Source organism: Thamnophis sirtalis, unplaced genomic scaffold (genome assembly GCF_051295495.1).
Source record: "Thamnophis sirtalis isolate CommonGarterSnake01/CBP01778 unplaced genomic scaffold, rThaSir2_p1.2 scaffold_14, whole genome shotgun sequence".
Lineage (NCBI taxonomy): Eukaryota > Metazoa > Chordata > Lepidosauria > Squamata > Natricidae > Thamnophis > Thamnophis sirtalis.
In genome coordinates, this window is record NW_028261394.1 from 35932910 (window position 1) to 35946981 (window position 14072).

At 39.1% G+C, this 14072-nt stretch overlaps 1 protein-coding gene across 1 annotated transcript in view; it reads right to left on the minus strand.

Annotated features, from left to right (window-relative positions):
- Nucleotides 1-929: 929 nt before the first annotated feature.
- TK2 (thymidine kinase 2) overlaps nucleotides 930-14072 on the minus strand; it is a 116216-nt gene continuing 103073 nt past the window's right edge. The window contains exon 11 of the mRNA XM_087729509.1: nucleotides 930-1068. Coding sequence (XP_087585635.1) covers nucleotides 973-1068 — 96 coding nt within the window. The 3' untranslated portion in view covers nucleotides 930-972. The remainder of the gene's footprint in view (nucleotides 1069-14072) is intronic.

The following is a 14072-nucleotide window of genomic DNA, read 5'->3' on the forward strand; positions in this document are numbered from 1 at the left end:
CCTTATGACCATTGCAGCATCCCCATGGTCACGTGAACAAATTTCAGATGCTTGGCAACTGATTCACATTTATGACTGTAGCAGTGTCCCCAGGTTCATTGTAAGCTTCTGAAAAGCAAAGTCAATGGGAAAGCCAGATTCACAACTGTGTTACTAATTTAACAACTGTAACAAGAAAGGTCATAAAATGGGACAAAATTCAGATATCAAATGCCTCACTTACCAACAAAAAATTGGGTTCAATTGTGGTCGTAAATCAAGGACTACCTGTAGTCTAGAGTTGCAACTTCCTTCAGATGAATAGAGTAGAGTAGAGTAGAGTAGAGTAGAGTAGAGTAGAGTAGAGTAGAGTAGAGTAGAATAGAATAGAATAGAATAGAATAGAATAGAATAGAATAGAATAGAATAGAATAGAATAACAGAGCTGGAAGGGATCTTGGAGACTTTGTCTTGTGAGTGACAGACCACCTAAGGCCTCAGTGTTCTCGTTTAATTGTCTCTAATTAATCTAAAAAAGCTATGGAATTTAATCACCCAAGAGTTTCTGCACCATAATGAATCCTACATATTATTCCTATAAGGTTCCCCTCCCCATAGGTTTTTTTTTTTTTAAATGCTGGTCTGCATATGATACCCAAACAAACCAGCAAGTGAACATGGCTACTGCTTTGAAGAAAGCTGCTTTTAATCTGGAATTTATAACATCCATTTTGCAAAATGAGCCAAACTAACTCCATTTTACATATAAACTAATCTAATTATTTTGCCCGAGGAAACCTGGAAAATGTAGAAGTCAAAAACAAACTTTATTAAATATCAGTTCCCAGGACACTTTAAAGTACATTTCAAAAGTTCAAATGATATAATACAAGCATGTACAGATACTCAGCAAAGTGTGTGTTTTTTGCTTTAAAGATTTCTTCTATTGGATTTTTGTTTTGTTTGTTTGTTTCTACCGGTTCTCATTGCATTTCACGAGAAAGAACTTGCTCTCAATATTTTTCGGTTTCGCTGCCTGGACTCTGATGGAGAATTCCGAGAGCCAGTACTGTCCAACTCAAAATTTATCTGAAAAAGAAAACACTGATTCATCTTAATTCATAGCTAGTTTATTCATTGGGTGCCTAGGAAATACAGATAACAACTTCTGATTTTTTAAAAAAAAACAATCCTGATTTTTAGAATCATTGCAGCAACTGCACCTTCTGCCAATTCTTTTTTTAAAATGCATGGCCCAAAAAGCGCACGCACGCACGCACACGCACACGCACACACACACACACACACACGCACACACAAAGATACACACACACACATATATTAAATGCATACTTATCCTGGAACAGGGTCTAAGGCAGAGTCATCTTGGAAGGATTATGCCTGCCATGTGTTTCCGTTCATTTGTAGCCAGCCTGAAGCTTTGTATACAACAGACTTCCTTCCCAGAGATTGAAATAATTCTTCTGAGTTTTTAACTGAAATGCTTTACAGAGGAAACAAGAAATTCTTTTTCTCTCTAAAGTTGGGGTATTCAAAAAGTGAGGTTTTTTTTAATGGTGGCCATTATGGTATGATTAAAGCTTTATATGAGTTTTTGTGTGTGAGCCTTATGTTCACCACCTATAAAAATTTGGCAAAATTACAATGGCACAGTCATGGCTGCCCTCTTAACTTTTTTTTACTGTAGTTTGCTGACAGTAGTTCTTGATGTAGATGCAGGCAAGGCCATTATAGTGATTTGCTCTCAAAACTAAGGAGTGGTGAGATTCAAACATTTTTACTACCGGTTCTGTGGGCGTGGCCTAGTGAGTGTGGGCTGGTGGGGCTTGGTGGGGGTGGCAGGGGAAGTATATGCAAAAACCCCATTCTCTCCCCACCCCACTAATCTGCTTTCCAGCTCTGTTCTCCTGTGCAGGACAACAAAAAAAGACCAAGCTGACCAGCTGGGACTTGGGAGGCAGAGAATAGATGGGGCGGGGCCAGCCAGAGGTGGTATTTGCCAGTTCTCTGAACTACTCAAAATTTATGCTAACGGTTTGCCAGAACCGGTCAAAACCGGCTGAATACTGCCTCTGAAACTAAGGGATTAACCATTCACTTAGGTCAAACTTGGCAGCTTTAAGATGAGGGGACATCAGCTCCCAGAATTTCCTAGCCGTAGTACCCACTCTATGGAACATTCTCAGTCTAGAGACTAAGATGGCCCCGGGTCAACTGGTCTTTGGTAAAGCCCTAAAAACTTGACTTTGTGCTTCTCCATGAAGGATCCTGTACTCTGCCTCTAAGGGCAACTTTGGTTTTCTGGATTGCTGTTATTTTTATTGTTTGCCACCCAGAGTGATTCTCTGTATAAATTGATTTTAAAAAAAGGAAATTAGCTATGCATTATGTTTTTTCTGTAATTCTCAATGACTAAGGACTTCCCCCTGAAGACTTGTGGCTGGTTCAAAAATAGTTATGACTTTCTGTGACCTCATGTTCAAGATTTATTTCTGACTCATCCAAATTCTCTTTGAAACCACAATAGGCCATTCCTTTGCAATTTGTAATCCTAGACTTCATGTCCATCTTGGTACATTGTCACATCTCTGCTCCTGGAGTTCAGGTGCCCTTCAACAAGGAACTTGGCACAATGTCTTTCTAGATTCCCATCACAAAAATTCCTAGATTCTCTTGATTGTAATGAAACTAATACATTACATGAGGCAAGAATGAAAATGAAAGTTCTGGTTTTCTATTAGGCTGGAACAGGGAATGAGAGGATTTTTGTAACTCCATAATCTGGTGAAGTAGGATGAGGAATAAATGGTGTTTTCATACCCCTGTTATTAGCCATTTCCATGTCAGCAGGAGTGAAGACATTCATGGATCATCATCATACTGCTTTTGAGGGACTAGGAAGCATAAATGAAGGTGGTGTAGAGTTCATCTAGATATGCTTAAACACTGTTCCATGTCTGTCTATTTGTATGCATACATGAGGGGACGTGGTGGCTCAGTGGCTAAGATGCTGAGCTTGTCGATCAGAAAGGTTGGCAGTTCAGCAGTTCGAATCCCTAGTGCCGTGTAACAGTGAGCTACCATTACTTGTCCCAACTTCTGCCAACCTAGCAGTTTGAAAGCATGTAAAAATGCAAGTAGAAAAATAGGGACCACCTTTGGTGGGAAGGTAACAGCATTCCGTGCATCTTTGGTGTTTAGTCATGCCAGCCATATGACCACGGAGATGTCTTCAGACAGTGCTGGCTCTTCAGCTTTGAAACAGAGATGAGCACCACCCCCGAGTGTTAGTGAACGCTTAGCAGATATGTGTGAGGGGAACCTTTATCTTTACCTTTTTTATGCCTACATGAATGAATTGATCACCCTAAGTCAGAAATGGACCCCAATGTCCCCACTTGTCTTGAATTCCAGTTTCCATCAGTTCAAGATAACATGCCTAATGATCAGGAAATTGAAGCCCAAAATCTGGAAGATCACTAGACCCCCACACATTTGATCCTTCCAAACAAAAGCCCAACACATTTAATTTGTCATGTTAATTTTATGACATGATTTCTATTAACAGGCCATATAACTATTCAGCAGCTTTGCAAAAACTCTCACAGTGCCCTCCGTGTATTGCTGTGCTATTTCTCCTAACTTGCCTCACTGTTAGGGCTCATGAAAATTAGAGTTCAGCAACTCCTTGGTGGAATTTAGAGCATAAACCTCCAAAATGTACCAAAACCTGGCAGTAAGCAGTTTGCAAAGCTGAACAGCATTTATATAGGATGATTGGTGAGTGAATTTTATTGATAGAAAAAATCCATCTGAATCAATGTAAGTTTCATTCAAGCTTCAGAAATCGTGCAGAAAGGAAAGTTTATCAAGATGGCAAACAATGAATTGCATTCCAGCACAAGAATGGAAATCAACCACCAGTATCGTTCTAAAATAATGAAGTCCTAATGATGTTCTCCAGGGACTTCTGATTTGCAGGTAGTCAAGGATGCCACAAATGCTCCTTCAAATCTCAAAACCTCCATCAATGTAGAGGAATTGCAGAACTGATTGTGGTGTGTGTTTCCTGTATCTTTTTTGGATTGCAATCAATGGAATTGGAAGGCAATCAATGGAAAACTAATGTCAGTGGTGGGGGGGGAATGCAATGCAGATTTGAACAGGAGTGTGAATCAGATTGCTTTATTTCTCTAACACCTACTACAGGGACTTAATTGAGTTGAATTCCTAGTATCCGTTCTTGGGAAATTGTCAACTCTAGGAAAATGATCTAAGCATTTGACCTCAAGCATTTGTTAGAGCAGCTACAGAAGCAAGGGTGCTTGCTTGCCTATAAAATACTTGTCCCAGTACAGTATAATAATTCACTGTCATTTTTTTGTGTGTGTGTAACAATTCTCATTACAGGAAACTGAAGCCAGGCTTACTCGAGGATAAAATTCACCATGAAAAAGGGAAACTGGAAGTGACTCATGGAAGTGCACAGTGCACGTTCAAGTTCCTGGCAATCGCGACTATATTTGCATTTTTCTTTCTTTCTCCTCTGCCTTACTTTTTGCAAAGCATTGTTCCTTTTTCTTGCTTTTTCTTTCTTTCTGTCTCTGTCACACGCAAAGAAAAATCAAACAAGCAAACACAGCTTGTGTTTCCATACCAGGACACTGCAATGGCAGAGATCCCTGGAGACAAGGAGCTGACTAAGAAGTTGGCGAAAGCAAAGCCAAGCAGGTTATTATCTCCAATTTGTTGAGCATTCTGGCATAGAGTCTGTGTCAATCTGGAAGTTGTTGGGGGTGTTTCTTGGGACCCCGAGAGTCTGAAAACAAAAACCACTCTAAGGCTAAGGACTCCAAGCTAAAAACTCAAAATAATGTCCAAAATAAAATGCCCAATCAAAGTAAACTATTTAAATAGCAAATGTCCATGGAGATCCACAGTCATCAAGGTGCTTTTTCAAAAGGCAAGTTTGTTTTCTCTTGAAGACACTTTGCTTCCCATGCCAGAAGCTTCTTTAGTTCCTTTGGAATATTTAGGTAGCAGCAGTTTGAAGCTTGCTATCCTGTTCAACAGTCTTGATAATCTTCTAGCTTCAGTTGTGGGTTGTTAGGCAGCTGTTTCCTCAGATAGCCTCTGGCTTTCCAGCTTGATCATTCAGCTTTCTTCTCTGCTTGGACAATAAGATCCATCAAAGCCAAGCAGCATAAAAGGGAAAGATTTGTTTGTACAAACTAAAGATAACTCAGCAGATGTCCCATTTTTAGGTTCCTCCTTGTTGATCTCAAGCATCTTCTCCTTCATCCAACTTTACCCAACTATCCTCAGCAAGCACTGAGTCTGCAAATTCAGTATTTCTTGATGATGTGGCTTACTCTCAAAGAGTCTTGAGTCTTCCCTTCACCACACTTGCCCGAAAGCGTAAAACCCACATTTTAAAAAGGGTAACCACAAACATAGTATATCAGTAATAAAAGTAAAATAATGTTACAGGGGTATTTTTTTAAAACCAACTAAAATACATTTTTGAAATATAATTGTAACAATCCAGAGTTTACAAGATACAATATATGCTGATTCTGTTCCACAGAGGAATTCTTGAATCTGTCATCTGCATCTCCATAACTGTCTGGTTTGGTTCTGCAACCCAACAAGACAGACACAGACTTCAAGGGATAATTAGAACAGGAAAAAAAAACAATTGCTACCAACCTGCCTTCTGTTGAGGACCTGTATATTGCACGAGTCAAAAAGAGGGCTGTGAAAATATCTACAGACCCCTCACATCCTGGACATAAATTGTTGCAACTTCTACCCTCAAAACGATGCTATAGAGCTTTGCACACCAGAACAACTAGACACAAGGACAGTTTTTTCCCCTGAATGCCATCACTCTGCTAAACAAATAATCCCCACAATACTGTCAAATTATCTACCAAGACTATATTACTATTATTCTTCTCTTCCTTCCTAGTACCTATAGTATCTCTTTCCACTTATGACTTTAACCATGTTGTTTGTATTCTTACAATTTATATTTTTATTTGTTTCCTAGTATAATTTGATTGCTTATTAGTAAGCTATGACTATCACTAAGTGTTGTATCTTATGATTCTTGATAAATGTATTCTATTTTATTTTTCTTTATGTACACTGAGAGTATATGCACCAAAGACAAATTTCTTGTGTGTCCAATCACACTTGGCCAATAAAGAATTCTATTCTATTCTGTTCTGTTCTGTTCTGTTCTGTTCTGTTCTATTCTATTCTAAACCATGTAGGAAGACTTAATGGCTTCTGTAACCCTGAAATTAATCAAAATGGATTTTTGTTCCTGGTAAGATCACATCATCCTCTATCAAGACCTCAGGAAGTGCATCTTCTCAGTAATAGCACCTCCCCCCCCCCCCCGCAGATTAAGGCTCCAGATTAAAAACATAAAACTAATACAAAGAATCAGTTTCATATGCTTAATTTGTGAGAAACCGAAATTTCAGGCATTAAGGGAAAGGGTAAGGGACTTTGTAAAAACTGATGCAGGGGGGAGGTCTCTAAATTTTCAAAAAAAGAATATACAAGTGGCTTTCTGAACGAGTTATCATGAAGAGCTGGGGAAAGTCTTAAAGAGGTCCATAAGATTTCTCAGCCAAGAAAACAACAAAAATGCCCAAAAAAAAGTTGCATTCCACTGTTTCTAAGTTTTCACAATCCCCATTCTCAGCCTCTGGCTTGAGTTGTGTTTTTGTTAGCAAATAGCAAATGAGTTCTACCATCCTGTTCTCTACCTCTTACGTGTTGGGAAGGTGATTAAGGCAATGACCCCAAATGTTATCTCCTTCCTCCACTCTTCTCTTTGTAACATTAATAATATCAGAACAATAACAGGATGTGCAGACTCAACAGAGGGGAAGGGCTGATTTCCCAGCGGTAGACCCCTTGGCAACAAGGAAGCTGCTCACTCCCTGAATTGCTTCATGCAGTCAAATAACTGATTTTTACTTTATCCAATGCACTCCCATGACTTGATCTAGAGGGTGCTTAGAGAATGACTTGATCTAGAGGGTGCTTAGAGACGATTGCAATCACCAAGAATCTTTTCGAAGCCAGGTAAGAAACACAAGATTTGAGAATGTTTTTAGATTTTATTTTATTTTTTAAAACCCTGTAATTGACATCTGTGTTGCTTGTTTGCCAAAGTTAGGTGACCCAGAGTCTCTCCTTAGGATATTTTGTTGGCCTGTTGCCAACCAACTTTCTGGATACTTTAGCTGTGATCAAGTTACCTTACCAGAGCCACTTTAACCGTCACTGGAGGCTTTCCAATTGAAAAACAGTAGGAAGATCATAGAAGACTTTGTGGTTTAAGATAAGAAATTTGAGGACTAGTTATTACCTGAAAACCCAAAGTGTTGCACTCAGGTTTAGGAAAACCTCTTGGGTCTTCTCAGATACCTTACAATGTTTTCATAAAAACTGATGTTTTATTTTTTGGAAATAAACCAACTTCACACAGTGTCAATATTAGGAGTGGGGTTTTTTTTGTCATCTCCAAAATATGTGGTGTAGGGAGGATAGTAATAAGACTTGCCTTACACAGTACTGTTTATATTCCTTTCCTTATTTTCCTCCACTCAATATTCCCATTTATGGAGGGGAAATTGTAGAAAGTTGGGGGGGGAATCTCTCTTCAGCCATCTCAGGATGATGTTCCACCATTGGAAGGCCCTGCTGCTCTTTATTTTACAAAACACCTTACAAAGCCTTATATTTTGAATGTAGTTAGCCATTCTCTTAGGATGCTTTGATCTGGATTCCTTCACTAAACTGGGAATTCAATTCAATTCTAAGCCAGCTCTAGAATTATGTTATTTTTAATTTGTGTGATTCTGTGAACTGAGCTGGGTACTTTAGTCACTGAGCAAAAAGTACATTTATTAGTTCTATAAGATTATGGACTTGGGCTACATTCTTAAAAACCACCAAAGAATTGCCATTATGTCTTTGCCATCTGCCAATATCTAAGCATTTTTGAATGGGAGAATAATTTATACTCACAAAAACTATTCCTTGTTCTTATGAGAAGAATATTCCATTTTCCATGTTTGAATTTTTCATAGGAGATTTACAAGATCTATTCTTGAGTTTGTGTGTCCTACACATTTCTTTACTGCAACTGATCTTGCTTAACAAAAAAACATCAGGAGTTTGATAACATATTTTGTGACTAACACATTTTATTAAAAGACATAACCTTTTCAGAGTTAAACGTCTATGGAGATCCTCAATCATCCAGGTCATGGTTTTCCCAAAGATGGTTTTTTTTCCCCAAAAAAAACCAACTGGACTTCAAAGAAAGTCGAGTTGCCTTTTGAAAAAGCATCTTTGGGACTTTTGTGAATTGCCACTCACCTCAGAAAGCTTTCTGGTATTTGAAAAATAATCATGAAAAAGTTGTACTTTCCAAATGAACTGTTCCTCGTTTTCAGATTTTTTTTTTCTCTTTCTTTTCTCCTTCCACTCCAATCTTTTCATTAGGTAAAAAAAAAGAAACATTGCAATCTGATTTAGACAACACTTAACTGTAATGTATTTTGTCTTTTGTATTAACATTTGGAGGTAAATCGTGATGAATGAATATATGTGTTTGTGAAGTATAGCTTATTCAGGAAAGAAAGTTTGACGCAATGGGTGAAGTGTGGGCTGACCATGATAGCCTATTATGAGAAGAGAAGGAAGATGAAAAGAAAAAAGGAAATGACTTCATATTGTAGACTTCATATTGTAGCACCGTATTGCCAATCCCTCTTATTTTGTTTTATTTATTTGCTGTATGCTTTCATTTAGTTTGCCTCAACTCAGCTGCCTTTGTTCAGTAGACTAAACACAAATTACTTATTGATATTTTAGTCTAGTCTGTTATGCAAATCCATCTTGAATTATCAGTTTATGGTTCATGTAAATCCAGACAATTAAATGATAAATGCTTTTTGAGGACTCTAAAATAACTGCCGAGACCTTGATTGTTGTCATGTGTCGTTTTTAATTATCTGTGGACAAAATACACAGGTCGTCAGACCTAAAACCCACAAGGTAAAAGATGGCTTCCAGGTCTGACAGGAAGCCATCTTTTAGCTTTTGGATTTCAGGCCTGACACAAGTTTGCGAAGAAAATCGCTTGACTCCACCTGTTTAGATATAGGGCTAAACCAAGGAAGTGTGAGACTGATGTGTACCGTCATCCATAGAAGCTTACTAACTAACTTTAGCCTGGTTACTTTCTCTCTCTCTCTCACTCTAACCTGAGATTATTGTTGTTTGGGGAAGAAGAAGAAAATATAAACCTAATGCAGAAAACGGGCATCAATATTGAAAGGCTTTCTTCAATGAAATGATTAAAGGCCCAGGAGATTTATTTTCCTCCACATCTGGTTAAGCTGCGGCCGATAACATAAAAGCCAGGCTCAAGGGAAATTCACCTAAACAATTAACAGCTTTGGAGGGATTTGCCAAACTGGATAACCTGTTCTCATATCCTGCTTTTGTTGAAGCAAGTTGTTGTAATGGAAAACAGGATATATAGATATATATGGATTTGTATAGTCCTTTAACCTTTAGAAGCCCTTAGTGATTGATTGCCTTTGCTGAATTGTAAGAACATCAGATACTGGTTTGAAAGGAGGGGGACCCTCTTCTCTAGCTTCATGCACCCCCAAATTGAAAAAAAGACATACATTGCTTAAGTTAACAAATGCAATGTCCTTGCTAGCATTCTTCTCGGAGAACAAAGGAAAAATTGTTGGCTTGTAGCTGTAGATTCTTCTCAAAGCGGTTCTCTCTAGAGCGAATCTCTGGACATTGAAGTGAGAAAGCTTTTAGGAAAATTAAAGTTGCCAAGTTGCTTGTTAATTCTTTTTTTCCCCATACAAATATCATAACTGAATGGAAAGCCAATCTGTAGGAGGCAACACCCCTTCCTTTTCAAGCCCCAATACTATCAAAAGGCACAGGAGAAAGCACCCTGGCTAAGTTGATACAGAATCTAAGCAGACCTGAAATGAATCTGTGAAGGACCAAGAAGAAAATCGTCCTGTCACAACCATTATATGGATATGACTACATTATCCACCCCACAAGTGTAGGAAGTTAGCACCCACTCCTATCCTAGAAGGGCAAAATATTCTAGGAAATATTAGAAAGACAGAATATTATATTTCCTTGGATGAGAAATGGAGAAACATGTTTTTTTAGCCAGGAAGCAGACTCACTCTTAATAGCCCACAGTAGATGTCAGTACTAAAGAGATAAAGAGATAGCTAGGTCTATTCATAAGCAAATGCCCTCATCCAGGATCCAATAAAGGTAGGATTAGCCCTCTACCCATCTAGCAACAGAACTCACCACATGGCAGCTGGGGAGAATACATCACCCAGCAAGATTAACCAAGCTTGGGACTCGAGACACTACAAAGTTACCCCTGCATGGCCCCATGGGAGTCTGACAACCAATCAGAATACATTTCTTACCCAGGAACAGGAAGCTCCAAAGCGGGGCCCAAGAGAGGGTGTGTATGTGTGTGTATGTGTGTTTGCGTGTGTGTGTGCGCGTGTGCACGTGCACATACATACACATACACACACACACACACACACATATATATTCTGGGGTTTTCCCGGGTGTTAGTATGTAGGTCTTTGGTTATTCGGGTTTTCTCCCGCGTAAAATTGGAGGTGTCTTGGCGACGTTTTGACGAAGTCTCATTCGTCATCTTCAGGCTTCGTGCTTTGATATATATATCAATCACTTGGAACTGAACCCTGATGGACATTTCTTCCAACAGAAGGTTATAGAAGAGCTAGAATGAACGTGCAAACCTACCTGTTTGGTTTAGCAGCATGGATCACAAATCAAAGCATGAGCACAAATATAGAGAGAGAGATAGCCCTCACGTAATGATAACAATTAGGCTTGGAGTTATGGTCATAACTCATTACAATCATTAAGTGCAACAGTTGTAACTTTGAGGATGGGATGTCAGTAAAAAAAATGTTAGTCCATTCTAATTTTGAATAGTCGTTAAGCAAGGACTCCCTATACAAGTAAGGGTAGAATGCATACCCCTTATTTTAAAGGAAATTAAAAGCTTGCCACAATTGGGGTTTGCTAGCAAAGGTGCACAGAAAAATAGATCCATTACCAGAATGGCTCTCAAGAAAATACATATAATTTTCCGTGCACTTTTCTTCTTTTTGGGCTACGTTCACAGGATTGTATAACTGAGCTGTAAAGGAGCTACACAGGGAGGAGAATGAAAAATTAAGTGTGCATAAAATGGACAGATTCTTGTACAGAGAGAGAGGGAGAGAATGATACACTAGTCACAAAGTGATTGAGTGTTCTACATTCCATGAAGACAAAATGTTATACTGCACATTATAAATGGAGCCTGTGGCAGAAATCCTCCAAAGCCCCACCCTTCAGGCAATTTTTGTTTCCTCTCCCCTTTCCCTGGAAAGAAAGAGACGGTCCCTTCGAACTACGCCCAGAGTTCATCAGGGTTTTATTTCAATTCTGGTTTAGGCTAGCTGGAGAGAAGCCTCATATGCCTCAAAGAAGGGGACTGCATTGTCCAATTTCTCAGCAATGATCCTCAGCCCTCTGTGCCTCAGCTTTTCACATAGTGTGAGCCCTTTGGGATCCCCCCCCCCCCCGCAAGTACATTTTTTGCAAGAGTTTTGTGAATTGCAGACTTCAGCACAAAATTATGAAAAGTGCAGGTTTTTGGCAACATGTGCCTTCCTGTTTTCCTATGCTGGGGAGAGCATCCTGTTTGGGCGCCCTCCGAGCTCCTCCCAACGGCATTATGGAGGCCAGCCTCAATTGTCATAAGAAACAGATGAGCAACAGAGTGTAAAGGTAAAGGTATAGGTTCCCCTAGTGCTAGTCGTTCCGAACTCTAGGGGGCAGTGCTCATCTCCGTTTCAAAGATGAAGAGCCAACGCTGTCCGAAGATGTCTCCGTGGTCATGTGGCTGGCATGACTAAACGCCAAAGGTGCACGGAACGCTGTAACCTTCCCACCAAAGGTGGTCCCTATTTTTCTACTTGCATTTTTACATGCTTTCGAACTGCTAGGTTGGCAGAAGCTGGGACAAGTAATGAGAGCTCACTCCATTGCACGGACTAGGGATTCAAACTGCCAAACTGCCAACCTTTCTAATTGACAAGCTCAGCGTCTTAGCCACTGTCAGTGTAGATCAAGCTAAATAGGAAGCAGGTTAAATTCAGTTGAAAAGGGGGGGGGGAGAACTGCAATGTCTACGAAGCCAAAGGAAATCAAACCAACATTCTTAGTCCAGACATGTTCTAACTATGGCTGCACAGTACCTACCGAGATTCTCAATCATCTAGGTCATGGTTGCCCCAAAGGTGCTTTTCCAAAAGGCAACTGGAACTTCCTTGGGTTTTTTCCTTGAAAAGAAGCTTCATGGTTGAGAAGCTAAATGTTTTCAAGCGGAAAAAAACCCAAGAAAGTCCACTTTTTTTAAAGAGCCTACAGCTGTATAGCAGGGGTGATAAACTCATGGCTCGCAGCCCAGATGCGTCACACGCTGGCCACGCCCACCCCCATTTTAGTGAAGGGAGGAAAAGTCACGATACATCACATGTCAACAATGTGACACTGCAAGTTGGACACCCCTGCTGTATAAGATGGAAAACATTTCAATAATCCAAAGGAGCCATTTTAACGAGATACCTTCTAAATCTGTTGAACTATAATCTACACCAGGCCCAGGCAATCAAAGATATCCTTGGTCAGCTAAAGGGGGAATGCAAACTGGGAAAATATATGATAGACAGATATTGATATATACTGGAATTTTTGTTCACATTACTAAATCTATTGTTTTAGGGTACCTGGGTAATGTCGCATCCAAATATTAACAAGGTTCAGTCAAGTTTAATGTTTTTCAGGAACAGGCAGAATGTGACTAGATGTTGCTAACCTGTTACAATTGAATTACTTATTTCAAATTAAAAATAAATTGACCTTCAATTTTATTGACTGACAGTCCTAACCTGATTTCTTATTTATTATAAAGGGTTGGTCTGAAACTAAACCCGTTTTCTTTTCTTTTTTGCTGACTTCTCCACTAAAAACACCTGGAATTTAGCTGTGTTGTGTTTAATTGCAATTATTCTTAGAAGGCACTGGGTAGATTCCTATGATGGTTAAGGGCACTAAAGCGCACAATTTTTAATTTTATATAATTCTAGGTTTACGTAGCATAAAATATTATCACTAATCTACTTGTGAAACATCTTCCTCTTATTTTCTCTATAGAAAACATTTTTAATAAATTAGAAACCACACAATAAAATGTTTCAGGGATTTTTCCCCAGGAACAAGTAAACATACTGGCAAAAGTAAGATGAACTAGTAACTTATCCCTTCCCCCACCTAAATTTAACTTAATCAATATTTCAGATAGTAGATTCTCTAACAGGTTTCTACAAAAGGTCATCGTAATCGTAGATATAGGTCATTTGTCAGTCATCTGAACCAGGGCAGGTGCAACAAAAAATTGTGGGGGGGGGGAGAGAGAGGGGGGGAGAGAGAAGAGAGAAAGGAGAGAGAGAAAGAGAGAGAAAGAAGAGAGAAAGAAGAGAGAAAGAAGAGAGAAAGAGAGAGAAAGAAAGATGAGAGAAAGAAAGAAAAAGAAAGGAAAGAGAGAGAGGAAGAGAGAAGGCAGAGAAAGAAGGAAAGAAAGAGAAAGCAAGAAAAAAGAGAAAGAGGAAAAGAAAAAAGAGAGAGAAGAGAAAGAAAGAGAGAGAGAGGAAGGAAGGAAGGAAGGAAGGAAGAAGGAAGGAAGGAAGGAAGGAAGGAAGGAAGGAAGGAAGGAAGGAAGGAAGGAAAAAGAAAGAAAAAGCACTTTGAAAAGCTTTAAGGTGCAAAGTATTTGAGAGGACCAAGTACTAACAACAAAAGATTTAGCATATTAGCATTAAATAAGGGAACAACAAAAGGAATCCAAACATTCCTATTGTGGCTATTACATCTAATCATTACAGAATCCT